This window comes from Bos grunniens, chromosome 10 (assembly GCF_055505025.1).
Source record: "Bos grunniens cultivar Pamir isolate PY7600 chromosome 10, Bosgru_T2T1.0, whole genome shotgun sequence".
NCBI lineage: Eukaryota > Metazoa > Chordata > Mammalia > Artiodactyla > Bovidae > Bos > Bos grunniens.
Window position 1 is genome coordinate 90,422,845 of NC_141174.1, and position 18,060 is coordinate 90,440,904.

Below are 18,060 nucleotides of genomic sequence, written 5' to 3' on the forward strand. Positions count from 1 at the left end.
ATGGCTCGGTTGCTCGAATGCGCGGGCTTGCTTTTCACTTCCTCCTAATTTTGGCCCCGCCTTCCTGATGTGTCTTCCTGAGAATGTTAAAAACAAACAAACAAACACACACATTGGTCTTACTGTCAGCAGTCTTTAGTGTCTGTTGCTCCCTTTTTCACGTCTCACGGTACTGGGTCCTCCCAACTTCTCTATTGCTTGCTGAGTAGCTTTGCTCTCCCTGGCGTTGCCTTCCGTGAACGCTGTGCCGACACAGTACCCCACACTGTGCCCCGCACTCCCACCAGGCCCTCGGCCAGGCTAAAGGACTACCGTCCAGGCGGTGGTCAGCCAGCCTGTGGGCATCGAGCAGCCGCCTGAGCTAGGGACCAGGGCCGCTGCTCTCACCGGCCACCCACGCCCCTCGCCTGGCAGGTCTCCGCCCCCGCGCGCCCGGAGAGACTCGTAGCGTGACGCGTCCACCTCCCGGCAACTCGCCGGCTCTCGCCCCTGGACCGCCGCCACCGCGGAGACGCGGAGGAGGCGCCGGCGGGTCCCCCGAGGCGCCCGGGGCACCGTAGGATGCGACAGCCGCGCGGCCTCTCCGGGAGCCGCAGGAGACCCGGGCCGAGGCCGCCCTCGGTGAGCGCCGGGGACCGGCAGGGGGCTCTGGATTTGGATCCCTCCCCTTCGCTCAGAGTCTCGTAGCACTTGGGCTCTCAGACCCCACCTCCCGCCAGGTGCGCGCCGGCGGGAGAAAAGGACGCGTCTCTCCTCCCGGCACCCCACCATGGGCAATACTTCCAACGACTCCCAGTCCGAGAACCGCGAAGAGCCACTGTGGCTCCCCTCTGGAGAAAGCCCGGCCATCAGCTCCGTGATGTTCACGGCCGGGGTGCTGGGGAACCTCATTGCGCTGGCGCTCCTGGTGCGCCGCTGGCGGGGGGACTCAGGGCGTAGCGAGGGCCGCGGAAACTCCATCTCGCTGTTCCACGTGTTGGTGACAGAGCTGGTTCTCACCGACCTGCTTGGGACCTGCCTCATCAGCCCCGTGGTGCTGGCTTCGTATGCGCAGAACCGGACTCTGGTGGCCCTGGGGCCGGAGAGGCGCGTGTGCACCTACTTTGCCTTTTCCATGACCTTCTTCAGCCTGGCCACGATGCTCATGCTCTTCGCCATGGCCCTGGAGCGCTACCTAGCCATCGGACACCCCTACTTCTACCAGCGCCGAGTCACCCGCCGCAGTGGGCTGGCTGTGCTGCCCACTATCTACATAGTCTCCCTGCTCTTTTGCTCCCTGCCGCTGCTGGATCATTGGAAGTATGCCCAGTACAACCCAGGGACGTGGTGCTTCATCGGACACAAGCAGACCACGTACTTGCGGCTTTACGCCACTCTGCTGATGTTGCTCATCATCGCCGTGCTGGCCTGCAACTTCAGTGTCATCGTCAACCTCATCCACATGCACCGCCGGGGCAGGAGAAGCCGCTGCGGACCCTCCTTGGGCAGCAGCCACAGGAGAGCGGAAAGGGTATCCATGGCGGAGGAGACGGACCATCTTATTCTCCTGGCTATCATGACCATCACCTTCGCCGTCTGCTCCTTGCCTTTCACGGTAAGGCACTCACTTGGTTTCTACAGCCGAGCTCGGTGCAGCCTTCTTACACTCTTTCCTCTTACTCCCACCCTTTCCACCACCACACAGATTTTCACAACTTGTAAAAATATGACCTAATTTGTAAAGGTCTATTGCCTTCCCCTCTCAAGTCTCACCTTTACTCCACTTCCTGCTTCCCTAACCCCAGCAAATGGGCATCTCTATGCTAGTGTTTCAACCCAGTCCAATGTTCTTGCCTGGAGAATCCCAGGGACGGTGGAGCCTGATGGGCTGCCGTCTATGGGGTCGCACAGAGTCGGACACGACTGAAGTGACTTAGCAGCAGCAGCAGCAGCATGCTAGTGTTTCTCATACGGTGACACAGCACCCCTGAAAGGGAGTCTTGGTCCTCCACTAAGCCAGCCCAGACCCCATCTTAGAGCCAGTTCCAGTCTACAAGGCTAGAATGGCTTCCTATCTGAGGAAGAAGCAGTTCCCATCTACCTTTGGATAGTTGTCAGTTACAATCTGACTTCCCTGAGCTGTAGTTCACCTCCAGGCCAGTCCTCCAGGCCACCCCAATCAGCTGGTGCCAGTTCTCTAGGCTCTGCCTTCTGTTTCTCTCAAAGCAAAATGTGATGCCCAACCAGTAGCATTCCAGCTGCCATTAAGAATGGTCCCAGGTGAGAAGGGTCCACATTGCAGAAATCCAGAACATTCTTTGTCTTGTTCAACAAAATCTAGTTTACAGGATTCCCAAATTACATGTATATTGGAAGTATAACTCTTGGTTGCCATTAAAATTCATAATATGTTCATGATAATAAGTAGAGGAAAGACTGGTTGCTTGGAGAAACCCCTTGCCTAGGTTCTGGGCTGGGTGCTGCCCTGGTTGGAGGCAATACCAGCAGTTAGTTCCATGATGCTGTAAGTTTGAACCTAAGATGTAACATGGGTAGCAGAGCCTGGGATGTATCTGAGCAAGTGCTGACCTCTTACAGAGAAATGAGAACTCTGAGTTTTAGCATCTCCACTTCCTAATCTTCAGAAGCACAGGATTGCTCCTACAGGGAATAAACAGTTGACTCTTAACCTGCCACAGTCTTGGTGAAAAGAAAGAGATGATGCCTGTCACAAAACAGATATTTGAACTGTACCTTAAACGGGAAGTATCAAGTCATCTCTTAATAAGGACATTTACATGCACCATTAACTAATTTTATTTTATCTATGGATTATTGGTACTTGTAACTTTCATTTATACAGTGCTTTAAACGTTATGAAATGCTACACTGTCCAGAATTAATTTATTTCTTGGAAGGCTTATCTGACAATTCAAAAGTCAAGGCTACAGAATGGTGCTTTACATTCTGCTATTTCAGAATGCTTGGCATGGGTCTCTGGGGGTGCTTTCCCCCATGTCCTTTTATTCTACTTGGTGTACATGAAAATTGTGCTCAGAAACGGCCTACACCCAGTCACAGAAGGACAAATACTGTATGATGCCACTTAGAGAAGGTACCTGAAGTAGTCAAACTCATAGAAACAGAAAATTGAACAGTGCACGCCAGGGGCTGGGGGAGGGGTAGGAGGAGTTGTTTTGCAGATGTAGTTTCAGCCATGTAGGATTGGGCTGAGAGGTTCTGGGGAATCTTTTGCACAACAATGTGCATTGGGTAACAGTATTTAATTATACACTTAGAAACTGTTGAGAGGGTGAATTTTATGTTATATGCTTTTTTGCCACAATGAAAAAGTAATTAATTAATAATAGAAAAAGAAATGGCCTACACCAATCTCCCACCCAAGGCAGGAATCATTTCCACACATCCTAACCAGGGCTCTGGTGGACAAGGCAAAGGCCTCTGGTTGCCTCCAGAAATTCTCCTGTTTTTCTAAGAGAGCATGCACAGCCCAACAGAAATACCCTGTGAGCCACAAATGCCAGCCACAGAAGGAATCTCCAGTTTTCTCAGTTCAGTTCAGTTGATCAGTTGTGTCTAACTCTGCGACCCCGTGGACTGCAGCACGCCAGGCCTCCTTGTCCATCAGCAACTCCCGGAGTTTACTCAAACTCATGTCCATGAGTCGGTGACGCCATTCAACCATCTCATCCTCTGTTGTCCCCTTCTCCCCCCACCTTCAATCTTTCCCAATATCAGGGTCTTTTCTAGTGAGTCAGTTCTTTGCATCAGGTGGCCAAAGTACTGGAGTTTCAGCTTCAGCGTCAGCCCTTCCAATGAATATTCAGGACTGATTTCCTTTAGGATGGACTGGTTGAATCTCCTTACAGTCCAAGGGACCCTCAAGAGTCTTCTCCAACACCACAGTTCAAAAGCATCAATTCTTCAGCACTCAGCTTTATTTATAGTCGAACTCTCACATCCATACATGACCACTGGAAAAACCATAGCTTTGACTAGACGGACCTTTGTTGGTAATGTCTCTGCTTTTTAATATGCTGTCTGGGCTGGTCATAGCTCTTCTTCCAAGGGGCAAATGTCTTTTAATTTCATGGCTGCAATCACCATCTGCAGTGATTTTGGAGCCCCCCCAAATAAAGTCTGTCACTGTTTCTACTGTTTCCCCATCTATTTGCCATGAAGTGATGGGACCAGATGCCATGATCTTATTTTTCTGACTGTTGAGTTTTAAGCCAACTTTTTCACTCTCCTCTTTCACTTTCATCAAGAGGCTCTTTAGGTCTTCTTCACTTTCTGCCATAAGGGTGGTGTCATCTGCATATCTGAGGTTATTGATATTTCTCCCGGCAATCTTGATTCCAGCTTGTGCTTCATCCAGTCCAGCGTTTCTCCAATTTTCTAGTAGCCACATAACAAAAAGCTTAAAAAAAAGATGAAATTAATTATTAACTAAAATATTTTATTTAACCCAACATATCCAAATAGCATCAGTGAAAAATGGAATCAATGTAAAATAATTATTAATGAACTATTCTAACTAATTTCCTGTGTTCCAGAAAATGCTAGCAATCTGCCCTCTCTCTGCCTCTTTCTTCCTTGAGATAACAGAACTGCTTTCTGGGCCCTCAAAGTGGGCCACAGGTCTTCCCTGGTGGGCTACAATCCATGGGGCCACAAAGAGTTGGACATGACTGAGCAACTAACTCAACACACAAGAAGTGGGCCACACCATTGGCCCGACAAGGAGAACTCATAGCTGTGTACCCAGTGGGACTCCAGCCTGCTCAGCAACCCAGGAATGAGGAAAGAGGGGTAGGACATTGAGGAAACCTGAACTGCTGATGTCAACCATTGTCCCAAAGTATGGGCAAGTTACAATTACTGCTTCCTCCAAGAATGCCAGCCTAGGACTTCCGAAGCTTGGGAAGTGAAACTCAGAATGTAAAATGCTCAGTACGCTGTAATGAAGTTCAGGTCATTATTACCACCATCAAAATTGCTAACATTTTTGAGTGCTAATTTTTACATATATTAACCCATTACCTTCACAACAATCGGTCATAGAGGTAGCATTTTTATTCCCATTTTACAAATGAGGCAAATAACTTACCCTGGGTCCCAAGCTAGTGAATACTGGAGCCAGCATTCAAAGGCAGGCAGTTTAAACACAGAACCTATGCTTTTAACCACAATACTATCAGAAAGAAAATACTTATTTGGGGGTAACATATGAGAAGATTGTGTGCTTGTGATTAGTTAATCGGTCATGTCTGATTCTGTAAATCCAATGTCTTGGATTACAGCCCACGAGGCTACTCTGTCCATAGGATTTTTCAGGCAAGAATGCTGTAATGGGTTGCCATTTCCTCCTCCAGGGGATCTTCCCAACCCTGGGATTGAACCTGTATCTTCTGTGTCTTCTGGGTTGCAGATGGATTTTTTGCCCACTAAGCTATCAGGGAAGCCCATGAAAAGATCAACCCAAGATTTATAAGAGAGTTGTGAAGATGTTATAAATATTTGCACCACTTTGTCTCTTAATCTCAACTTTTAGCTGTAAAAATACAGTGGCAAAGACCTTTTTCTCCACAGCAGATCAAGGGGCCTCAGCTGGGACCGAGGGTGCAGTTTCTTTTTGCTTCTGCACAGACCTATGCATTAAAAGGCTGAGTCTGAGATTTTAGAAGATTCGCTAGTGTAAATACTGGTCTAAATTAAGAAATAATCTGATTACTCCTCACATAAAGTTTTGTTGTTAAACATTTCTTATTTGATCTTTTAAAAAAGCATTGTTTTGGCTATCCAATATAAAATCATGCATAGGACCGATAACATATTCCATATGGTTTTTGCATTAAAGGAATATTGTATAAATTAATAAATTCCTCATATTAATCACATGTTATTATCATTTCACAGAGATAGAGGGAAACTTTCTTTCTTCCTGAAATGAGACAGGACACAGGAAACACATCAGACATCCATTCTTGACTCAGATACTGTTTGTCTCTAAATTTCCAACCTATATTTAGCCACTTTCTCACTACTTTCCTAATAACTGTTAATAGCCTCTGGTCATTTTAAACTGTTTTCCTCATGTCATTAGGATAAAGTACTTATGCATTTTATTCGGTTCTAAAATTTCAAGAGTGAACCATTGACTCATTCTAAAAATTTCTTCATCTTTAGAATTCTTTAGGGCTCTAATTTTTAGGTAAATCTGATTAGTGGAAATCTGATCTTTCAAATACAGAACAAACGCAAGTAAACAGTACTGGAATTTCCCTCATTCATTCCTGGTACTCTTTATGTAAAATTTAACATGAAGGGGGTTGTAAAACTGATTTGAAATTTGTTGATTACATACTTGCACAATATCAGAATTCTAGTAGTAATGAGAGAGAAATTCAGAAATCTCTATGCATAACCATGATAAACTTTGCCTGGTGATATTTTGAGTTAATATGCACGCAAAACTGCTGCTAAGTCACTTCAGTCGTGTTCGACTCTGTGTGACCCCATAGACGGCAGCCCACCAGGCTCCCCCGTCCCTGGGATTCTCCAGGCAAGAACACTGGAGTGGGTTGCCATTTCCTTCTCCGATGCATGAAAGTGAAAAGTGAAAGTGAAGTCGCTCAGTCGTGTCTGACTCTTCGAGACCCCATGGACTGCAGCCTACCAGGCTCCTCCATCCATGGGATTTTCCAGGCAAGAGTACTGGAGTGGGGTGCCATTGCCTTCTCCCACACGCAATCCTAGAAGGCCCTTTATCATTCAAACATCATCAGTGATGTATTTGGGGATTTTTAAAAACTTTTTACTCTATATTGGAGATGATTAACAATGTTGTGATGGTGTCAGGTGTATAGTGAAATGATGCAGCCACACTTGTACATGTATCCATTCTCCTGTTTGGGGATTGTTAAAGAATTGTAATACACCTTACCTTTTAAGAGAAAGTTTTTCTACATGAATATTTTCACTTGACACCTTTTCCTTCTGCATATGATATGAAATGGTGGTTGTGAACACTGATATGATCACACTGAATTTTAAAAAGGTAGACAGCAAGAACTACAGGCCATTTCCCTAAAGAGAAGTGATGTGTTATGTCTGCCCTCTTGGGCAAGGTGATTGTCACTGCCTGCCATTTGGCTGTGGAAAGCGTGGAGGAAAGAAAAGCCCCAAAGAAAGCCAAGAGCTTCTTAGATAGCCATGGTTTTTAAATCTATAAACAGGAGCAGTAATACCCATAAATCTTTGTGACACATTTGGAAAGAAATCTCCTACAAACCCATAATCAGTCAGTGGTGAATGTCATGTAACACTTCACATCATAGGGTATTTATGCAGATGGTGCTAGAGTGTGTAGTGGCTAAGAAGACAGTCTGGTCCTGCTTCTGTGGCTGCAAGGCTTCCCTGCTTACCCATGGTATGATTTGGGTCAATGTAACTAATCTTCTAAGCCTTGATCTCTTTCTTACAAAAATGGGACTAATAACACTTTTACAGATTTGTAGAAGGATTAAATACAACAAGACACAAATTGTTTAGCACCAGACCTGACACAAAAGTATTCAGTAAATATTAGCTACTTTTCCCATAAGATTCCATTTTCAAAAGAAATCATTGTATATTAATAATCAGGAACTGAACTCTGGAAACTCCAAGTCATGTTTAATTGGCCAGGCCTCAGTAGGTCTTTTGTTGTTAAGTGTGATGGATGAATACTTGTAAACTATTTCAGGTACTGGGTAAGGGTCTAAAGCAGTGGGCCTCAACTTTGCACTGTGTTAGTATCACCTGTGTATGCATTCATGCTCAGTGGCGTCTGATTCTTTGCCATCCTATGGACTGTAGCCCTCCAGGTTCATCCGTCCATGGATTTTCCAGGCAAGAATACTGGAGTGGGTTGCCATTTCCTACTCCAGGGGATCTTCCTGACCCAGGATTGATCCCATATCTCTTATGTCTCCTGCACTGACAGGCAAATTCTTTACCACTGAGCAACCAGGGAAGCCCTAGAGTTTCCTGGGGCACATTAAAAGCCCTGACACCCAGCTTATAGCCCAGACTAATAAAATCAGAGTCTCTGAGGGAGGGAGAAAGCCATCAGAATATTTTTATTTCTTTATTATTTTTTTCCATCAGAGTATTTTTAATGATCCTCAGGTGGTTTCAATGAGCAGCCAAATAAGGTTCTTATTTGCTCTAAAATTCTGAACGTGCTATGTAGTTGCATTAAAGGTAGGGAAATAGCTAAAACAAACAGCGCCAGGTCAGTGCCAAGATGAAGTTTTACGTGGAGGCTGAGGGGATTCAGTGGAAGACAAATCCAAAGGACACTAACTTTCATTGGTGTGGCTTTGTAGGTATCACAAGCTCTCTGTTCTTAGCAAAGCCCTGTAGAGAGTCTGTCCTAAGGAATTAAAACTCACTTGACTGGTTTACATTTGTCCTTGATATTTTTCTCATAGCAAATTTATTAGTAGCATGTACAAAAACATGTATACAGTCTACCAGCCTCTGAAACTGAATTCCAGAATATAAATGAAACATTATTAATTAATTGACCTAGATCCATTGTGTAAGCCTGTAATGAAAATCCAGGATTGGCTGAAGGGAGAGGGGAATGAGGAGTTAGTGTTTAATGGGTACAGAGGTGGCTCAGTGGATAAAAAAATCTACCTGCAATGTGGGAGATGCAGGTCTGATCTCTGGGCTGGGAAGATCCCCTGGAGGAGGAAATAGCAACCTGCTCTAGTATTCTTGCCTGGAAAATTCCGTGGACAGAGGAGCCTGGCGGGCTACAGTCCATGGGGTCGAAAAGAGTCAGACACAACCTCGACAAGCATGCACATATTGGCCACCTCCTAAAATGCAAATTTTAAGCATTTCTAAAAATTACTCAGTATAGTGGATGAAAAGGAAATAAAGTACAGAATTGCTTCATCCTCTGAAACCATTTTTTACTTCTCATTGGTCAGTCACACTCTAAAGAGACCAGAAACTATGGTCTGATCTTGCCACTGAAAACCTGACTCATCTGCACATGTGAACTGTGACACTGGAATGCTGAGCCCTCTCTATGTGGCTCATTAGACAATCCAGTGTTATAGTTTTTGGGTGAGATTAGGTCATAAACCCAGCTACAAACTTTTTCTATGACACAACACTCAGTTGTATGTGTGTGTAGTGACTAATATATTTTAATCTATCAGGTTTATGTACAATATCATCCTGAATTCCAAAACTCCAAAATGGCTCTTTGAGTGAGTGAAAGTCGCTCAGTTGTGTCCTACTCTTTGCAGCCCCATAGACTGTAGCCCACCAGGCTTCCCTGTCCATGGAATTCTTCAGGCAAGAATATGGGAATGGGTTGCCATTTCCTTCTCCAGGAGATCTTCCTGACTCAGGGGTCAAACCCAGGTCTCCTGCATTGTAGACAGATTCTTTACCATCTGAGCCACCAGGGAAGCCCCCTCTCTCTCTCTCTCTCTCTCTCTCTATATATATATATATATATATACACACACACACACACACACACACACACACACTGAATTATAGCCGGATTCAAGACCTTATAGTCAATTCTGTGCCATAATTAGATGCACAATTTTAAGAGTCACAATTTAAAGAGCAATATTTAAATTGCTCTTTAAATATACCATAGAAGTACTGTAAATTTCTCATCTAAAATAATTTAGCTGACAAGACAAGTATTGCTCCCTTGCATATCTCCACCTAACTTTTTTCTTCTTTCTGTATTCAGGGACATCCACCTTCAGTTTTTTTTTTTTTTTTTCCCTTTGCTCATCTGCCAAGTCTCTTCTCCATTCCCTTAAGCCAAGATTCTCTGGCATAAACACCTACGGCTGCCAAACCTTCCTGATATTGTCCTAACATAAGCAACCCGAAGATGACTACTCTTTCCCTCCCTGCAATTTGCTTTGTATATGCAGTTGCCAGATGCCTGCAGAATTAAGTACTAGGGGGATAGGAGAGAAACTATTCCTTCTTCTGGTGAGGGAGAGTGGAGGAAAGAAGAAATAGGTCTCTAACTCACCCTCTGCAGTTGGTAAGAAAGGCCCTGGAGCTCTATAAAGAACTGGCTTCAAACGACTGGGTATGATTTACATGTTTCACTCTTTTCTGTAAGCTATGTGGAAGTGTTTGATCTTTATCGGGTATGTGCTGTTCCATTCTCTGCAATCTGATCCAAAAGTTGTGTGTTCCCTAAATACCTAAGGAATCAGATGAGAGCTGGTATACCACTTTGAGAACATTGGCCAAGGTGTAATGATGTGTCAGCTTTCCAGTGTTTAAGACTTTTCTGAAGACCTTTGGCCTACATAGGCGACCTGGATGTCGCAAACAGTGAGCACTGCTCGGTGTCAAGGGACTTGGAATTTGTGTCCTGTTGTTGTTCAGTAGCTCAGTCATGTCCGACTCTTTGTGACCCCATGGACTGCAGCACGCCAGGCTTCCCTGTCCTTTATCATCTCCCTGTGTTTGCTCAAACTCACGTCCATTGAGTTGATGATGCCATCCAACCATCTCATCCTCTGTCACCCGCTTCTCCTCCTGCCCTTAATCTTTCCCAGCATCGGGGTCTTTTCTAATGAGTCGGCTCTTCCCATCAGATGGCCAAATTACTGGAGCTTCAGCTTCAGTCCTTTCAATAGATATTTAGGGTTGAGTTCCTTTAGGATTGACTGGCTTGATCTCCTTGCAGTCCAAGGGACTCTCTAGGGTCTTCTGAAACACTACAGTTCAAGAGCATCAATTCTTCGGCACTCAGCCTTCTTTATGGTCCAACTCTCACATCCATACATGACCACTGGAAAAACCATAGCTTTGACTAGACGGACCTTTGTCAACCTTTGTGTCCTGAGTTGTCCACTAACCAGTCCTGGGAACTTGGACAAATCCCTTGCTGTCTCTGCCCTATGGTGTCCTCACTGGTAAAATGAAGATAATAAGGATTATCATTGTGGGGCACGTTTTAAGGGAGCACTGTTTTCGGTAGCTGACATGGATGACTTCCTGTCATCTTCCCAACAATCCCAAGAATAGGTATTGTTATCATTGTCATTCATTTTAGAGATGTAGAAAGGGAGACACAAAAAGGTTAGTTTTCTTACCTGTGGTCCCAGAGCTATTTTTGGAGGCAGGATTCAAACCCAGGCAGCCCAGTGGCCAGAACATAAGCTCTGTTGTGTGCCCTCTGTCACTGAATTATCATAATTCAGTATTTGAAAGTCAGTGCCACACATTGTTATTCCCTCACTTCCTCATCTATCAAAAGGAGACAATACTTCTGTTTCAGAGTGTCCCTAAGGCATAAACTTGTGTGAGAGGGGTGAGATTTTGCAACTTCCCTCTCAGCACCACAGCCACCACACAAAACACATTTTGCTTTTCAGCCTTAAGAAATTGCACATGGTCGAAGCCTATCTACTGCTACAATATAAAACTGACGTCTTTCCCCCCTTTTGCTTCTTACAGATTTTTGCATATATGAATGAAAACTCTTCCCGGAAAGAAAAGTGGGACCTCCAAGCTCTTAGATTTTTATCAATTAACTCAATAATTGACCCTTGGGTCTTTGCCATCCTGAGACCTCCTGTTCTGAGACTAATGCGTTCAGTCCTCTGCTGTCGGGTTTCATTAAGAACACAAGAAGCAACACAAACTTCCTGTTCTACACAGTCAAATGCCAGTAAACAGATTGACCTTTGAGGATGGTAGTTAAGAAGTGCTAGTTAACCACCATCTGGAAGATCATTTTGAAATGGTTCCTTAGAGAAATGGAAAAAAATTTATAAAGACAATGACGTTACCCTAATGAAACAGAGCAAACAAACATTTCAGGAGTGGTTTGGGCTATAGATGTGCTGACAAGGCACTTCTTGCAAGGTGTCGGAAGGATCTATAAAACCTACCCTCAAGGAACATGTTCATGGTCTTCGGAGGAACAACCAAATGTATTTATGATCCCGTGCCTTTGGATTTAAGCGTCCTTGTTGAATGAGAAAGCATGTAGTTTTGTAATTTGTTTAAAACCCTAAATAGTTACTGTGTTTTCTATTTTAATCTTCTAGGCTAGTACCATTATAAACATAACAGTGTACAGTCTAACCAGATAAAAACTTACGTGTTCTTTAGGAAGTGGATTTGGGCAAGCAACCAAGCCTGGTGTCTTGTGATTGCTTATCAAACCCTTTCTTTGGACAATGAGTTTGAAAATCATAAGTACTTTGTACTGTATGTTTGTATATGTGGGAGCATGCTCTTGTCACGATAGTATTACTCACAGAAGAGTAGGCTCAGTTGGTTAATGTCAGCTTTTTTCCCCATCCATGAGAAGATGTGTGTCAGAGTGTCAGGTTATTTATTTTATAACATCTGTCAAGCTAATGGTAACGAAAAGGACTTTAGGAATTTTCCTCTCAGCGATAAATAGTAGACTATTAAGAGAAGTAATTCTCATTAATATTTTACTTTTTATTTCCAGGGAAGGGTGTATGTGGCTACGTCTGAGGCAAATATTAGAATTAAAAACTGAAAAATCTGGTCAGTTCTTCAGTTACACTGAACTCTTTTAATGCTGATGTCGAGGCTGTGACTGACACAGTTTGTAGGATGATGGTGTTGTAGCAAAATTCATGTCTGTATGTTTATCTGGGAAACATGGCTTGACTCATGCTCTATAGGAAATCATACAGTGAGTCATACCATAATATATTTCTAAATCTAAATGTTTGGCATTGTATAAATTCAGCATCAAAATATTTCAGTGAATTTGCACTGTTTAGTTAAATCTTAGTTATAGTATAAACTCATCTGAAATGTTACAAAAATAAGCTATAAAACAAAAGATTTGAAAATGGAATAGTATGTGATGAATTCCCCCCAAATAGCAATTTATAGTTTGTGTGGATATACTAATTTTAAAAATTAGATAAAAGTGGAGTTTAAAATTTTAATTTAGCAGATTTTTAAAGTGTGGTTGCATTGCAAATTAGAGTTTGAGATATTCAGTACAATACTTGATATTAGAGGAAATTTTTCCCCTTATAGCATGATATTCAATATAGTGGACACTTTATTTATTTTATTTTATATTTTGCAGTGAGTGTTATTACAACATAGCTGTAATAAAAACCAAAAAAGAATATTAGTTTTTTCAAAGTCTCATTGAATTGCTTACACAAAACTATTTCCTATAAGTAGTTATCAGACTAGATGATCACTTAAGAGTGATTCCAAACCAATTTAGAAATTAGTGTATTATGACAGAATCTATATCAAATTATCCCTTATTTTAAAAAGAATAAGTGAATGGTTTGCTTTTGTACTAATTTAAACAAACCAGGCTAAGTTTAACTTAGCTAAAATCTGGATGTGTAAATAAAGCTTCCCTGTCCACCAAGATAAGAAATTGTTCTAAAGAAGACTAATTAGGCTCATGGGTAATTCCTGAACATAAAATGCTAAAGTTACTCTGGATCTGGAAGATTAATTTCTTTTATCAGATGACTTTTCTTCCTCCAAATAAAAATGTTACCTACAATCATTCACCCTACCTCATCATCCCCCCAAATTTTTGAATAATGCCTGAGAAATTTAAAAAGAAAAAAAAAAGGACAAACTTGGATATAATATCACTAGTGAAAACAAAATTATTCACTCTGTGGTCCCAAAATATGAGTTTAAGCCATTTAAGAACCAAGATTTCCAGAGCTTTGTTTCCTAGTATATTCCTGTTCCTTGCACTGTGTTAAATGACTAAATCCTGAAATTTATTTGCACTGATATTTACATAGAAGGAATTGAAAGGTAAAATCCTATGTAATAGTAAATTACTTACTATTAATGGAAATTTCAAGGTAATAGAAAAATTACTTATATTGGATATGTAAATATTTCTTTTTTAAAAATCATATCAGACGTACCTGTTTAAGTTTGTTGACTCATTTTCAAGTTAAATAAAAAACACAGAACTTAGTCTGGTATATCAGAAAACTGAATTATAATAAAGGAAGACCTAGATTTTATTCTTTGTCCCTGACAGTCAGTGGAATGAAAAGAGAGGAAAACTATTGTGGATATTCAACTCAGTATGCCACAACTGAGACCTGGCCCAGCTAAATAAATAAATAACTGTCTTTAAAAAAAAGCCAGGATAAATGCGCATGCATAGCTGATTCCCTTTGCTATACAGCAGAAACTAACACGATACTGTAAAGCAGCTCCACCTAACTTTAGGTGTCCAGAAACAGGATGGGCTGAAGCAGTTCTGTTCTGAGCTGAATTGTTACTGGGTGGCTCACTGTGGGGCTTCTCAGGTGGCACTGGTGATAAAGAACCCGCCTGCCAATGCAGGAGATGGGGATTCCATCCCCTGGGTCAGGAAGATCCCTGGAGGAGGGCATGGCAACCCACTCTAGTATTCTTGCCTGGAGAATCCCATGGACAGAGGAGCCTGGCGGGCTACAATCCCTGGTGTCACAAAGAGTCGTACACGTCTGAGACAACTTGGCACGCACGCTTCACTGTGGCCCTGGATCATCTTTTCCAAGAGAAAACTGAGAAATTCTGGTACTAAAATGTGTCCTTGAATTTCCTAAGATCCTAATAAGGCCTGTGGTTTCTCAGAAACTATAGAAAGCCTCTGAAAGACCTAACTCTCAAAGTGGTCTGGACCCACGACAACCCAGAGCCAGAAAGAGCACCGACCCCTAACCGCCATACTGGCGGAGACTACAAGTCCTGGGCAGGTGGAGGGCAAATCCGAGCCTCATCACTACATTCTCAGTGTGATTCAGTTCAGCTCTTGGTGCCCTGGCCTGCTCTCAGCAGTGCACTTTCAGAGACAGATTGCCCTTGTGCTAATGTAATGTCAGCTCTGCTTTGAACCAAGGAAAAATTAACATCTTCAAGTTCAGAACTTGATGACTTTGAAAGGCAGGGGAAGACAATTAGTTCACATTTAAGTAGAGGTTTGTTTACTTCCCTTGGTTTAGTTGCTCAGTCATTCCTGACTCTTTGGGACCCCAAGGACTGTAGCCTGCCAGGCTCCTCTGTCCATGGGATTCTCTAGGCAAGAATACTGGAGTGGGTTGCCATTTCCTTCTCCATTACTTCCCTTAGTCAAATCTAATATTTTAAGCCAAAAATAATGGTTTTCTGAATTTGAGAAGCGCCCCTACTTGAATTATTCACAGAGAAACAGTCTTTGTAGACATTTATTATATGTGGACTTGCCATGCCTGCTCAGGATGGCCATCTTCTGCCTTTATCAGACATGACTCTGTTGGAATTCCTCTTTGATTGCACTTTTAAAACATATCTATAATCATTATACTAACAGCATTATCATTGACTTTCTTTTTAAATTTACAAAGCGTTTGATCACCTGAAATACACATTATGGAAATAAATGTCATTTTAGCAATTCACAGAAGCTACAGTCTTGTGTATACATGGAACAAGGCCATGTATTGGGCATTAATTTTTATTTCAGAATAATTACTTTTTTCCTGGTAACTTTTGTGACTTTTATTTGTAAGTAAATTTTATTGAATTATATTTTTGTATTTCCTATAAAATGTATGTACTATTAAAAATTGATTTGGGTGGTTTAACTCTGTGATCCGGGTGTTTCATTTTTCTTTTAAATATGCCAAATCGAACAGATCAAATGATCATTCCAGCAGAAACAGCTGGCACATTCAAAAGAGTAACTGAGGACTATTGACTGAAGGAAATATTTACAGAGGGAAGGGCAGGGTTAAAGGAATCAACAAAGATGGTGGAGGAGCCCTTGGAAGCTGCTACCACTCCCAGGGCTGAAGGGACAAGGGAGGAGTCGTGACAGCTGTGTCCCACCCAACAGAAGCTGTCCTTAAGCAGGGAAGCACAGCTGCCAGGGAACCACCTGGAGGGAGGGAGGGAGAGAAGCAGCAAGGGACCTTCCTGGAAGATCTTCCTGCTCTTCGGCCTGTTCCTCCCACTGGCCAAACCCAAGTGTAACCCAGACAGTAAAAATCATGAGGGCCACAGTGCAGGGGGAGAGTAGGCTTAGGGGCAGATGGGGAATATCCAGTGTAAGGAGATTAAAAATACATTCTTTTAAAAATTGCACCAACAGTTCTGTGGTAACCAAAATGGGAAAGAAATCCAAAAAAGAGGGGATACTTGGGGACTTCCCTGGTGGTGCAGGGACTAAGACTGCGCTCCCAATGCAGGGGGCCCGGGTTCAGTCCCCGGTCAGAGAAATAGATCCCACATGCCGCAATTAAGAGTTCACACTCTGCCACGAAAAGACCCCTTGTGCCGCAACTGAGACCTGGACCAGCTAAATAAATAAATAACCGTCTTTAAAAAAAGCCAGGATAAATGCACACGCATAGCTGATTCTCTTTGCTGTACAGCAGAAACTAACACGATACTGTAAAGCAACTCTACTCCAATAAAAATTACTAAAAAATAAAATAAAATTACACCAACACAAAACTGAAACCACAACACGGGGAGCCTTTCTTCCTGCCTTCCACTCCAAACAGATATCCTCCAGCAAGCCTGGGGAATAGGCATTAGCCCCAAGTATATGGAGAGGGGCAAAATCCTGTAGATTCCCCCACCAAAATACTTGTCCTAGGCCCTGCTCCCTTGAGGCTCAGCATTTACATTTATCCAAGCCTGAAGGAGGTTTATATGATTGGAGGAGAGAAAGGAGATCAGGCTGAAGCATTGTTCTGCTTTCCCCAGCCACAGCAGTACAGCCTAATAGCTCTTCTTAAGCAGAACAAACGGTAATAGTCACACATACTGGTTTAGAAAGGAACCGAAGCTTACTTTTAAGAAAGCCCAGAGGTGGAGGGGTGAGAAAAATCTAGAAAAATACCAGTAGTTAGTGCTAAAGGTAGGCCATATCCCCAAACCTAACATAAGCTGGGATGTGTCTACACAGCTATTATAGAGAAAGAGTATATATAACAATTCAGCAAGTCTGCATAGTTTAAAATGCTGGTAAAAATATATATTAAAAAAAGCAAATTTCAATAAAATGGAAAAAAATCTGGACAAAGCATGGCTCCCAAGGCCATCTGTCCACGTTGCCCTTTCTGTTATCACAGGATTTGTCTTTATTCTGTCTTTACTCTCCTCCCTCCATCCGCTTCTGGAGCATGCTTTTCCTAGCAGACTGTTCCCTTTCCCCCTTCCACTGGGTCCTGTCATCTTTGATGCACACATTCAACCTTTCCCCTTTCAGCAAACTTTAGATTTATCTGGGCATATTAGACAGGTATCAGACTGCTGGTGGTCTTCTCAGACAAGTAGCTCAACCTCTCTGATTCTCAGTTTCCTCGTCTATTAAATAAAGATAATAAAATTATTGTTGTTGCTTAGTTGCAAAGTCGTATGTGACTCTTTTGTGATCACATGAACTGTAGTCTGTCAGTCCATGGGATTTTCCTTGGCAAGAATACTGGAGTGGATTGTCCTTCTCCAGGGGATCTTCCCGACCCAGGGGTCAAACCCTAGTTTTCTGAGCATCTCCTGCATTGCAGGAGGATACTTTTTTTTTTTACCACTAAGCCACTGGGGAAGCCCAATTAAGTTATCCATCTCTGTAGTTATTGTAATTATTTTGAGGATTAAATGAGTAAGTGCAACCAGGACATTCAACACAGTGCAATAAGGTTAGGGATTAGCATTTTCTCAGATGCTTGGTTGAATGTCCCCTCTGACCTCTTCACACACATCTGACTTAGATTGCTCATTCTTGGCCGGTCATGGTATTCTTTTATTAACTCTGGGCAGCTGTCAAGAATGAAGATGATAATATGTATGCAGGATGAGTTTGTATTTCTGAGAATGCAATAACAGCTGGTACACATGGACAATGTAGAGCATAAAAGAGACCAAGAGAGACAGAAAGACAGCAGGACACAAACCATGGCCCCTGCCTCTCAGTGCAGCCAGGGAGGAGGCAAGAGGGGACAGCACCTGACCCGCTACTCAAACAGGGTGTGCGCAGTGCTGGGG

At 42.9% G+C, this 18,060-nt stretch overlaps 2 protein-coding genes across 2 annotated transcripts in view; one reads left to right on the forward strand and one right to left on the reverse strand.

Moving 5' to 3' along the window:
• ANKDD1A (ankyrin repeat and death domain containing 1A) overlaps nt 1-771 on the reverse strand; it is a 55,485-nt gene extending 54,714 nt beyond the window's left edge. Inside the window, 1 exon segment of the mRNA XM_086319061.1 lies at nt 313-771. Coding sequence (XP_086175187.1) covers nt 313-771 — 459 coding nt within the window.
• Nucleotides 445-15,653, forward strand: PTGER2 (prostaglandin E receptor 2). The gene is made up of 2 exons (XM_086323048.1): nt 445-1,594; nt 11,512-15,653. The coding sequence occupies exons 1-2, from the start codon at nt 770-772 to the stop codon at nt 11,743-11,745; spliced, it is 1,059 nt and encodes a 352-aa protein (XP_086179174.1). The 5' UTR covers nt 445-769; the 3' UTR covers nt 11,746-15,653.
• The last annotated feature ends 2,407 nt before the right edge of the window (nt 15,654-18,060 follow it).

Coding starts and splice junctions, on each gene's coding strand:
- PTGER2 (XM_086323048.1), top strand. CDS start 770: ATGGGCAATACTTCCAACGACTCCCAGTCCGAGAACCGCGAAGAGCCA. Junction 1,595..11,511: donor TCTGCTCCTTGCCTTTCACG/GTAAGGCACTCA, acceptor TGCTTCTTACAG/ATTTTTGCATATATGAATGA.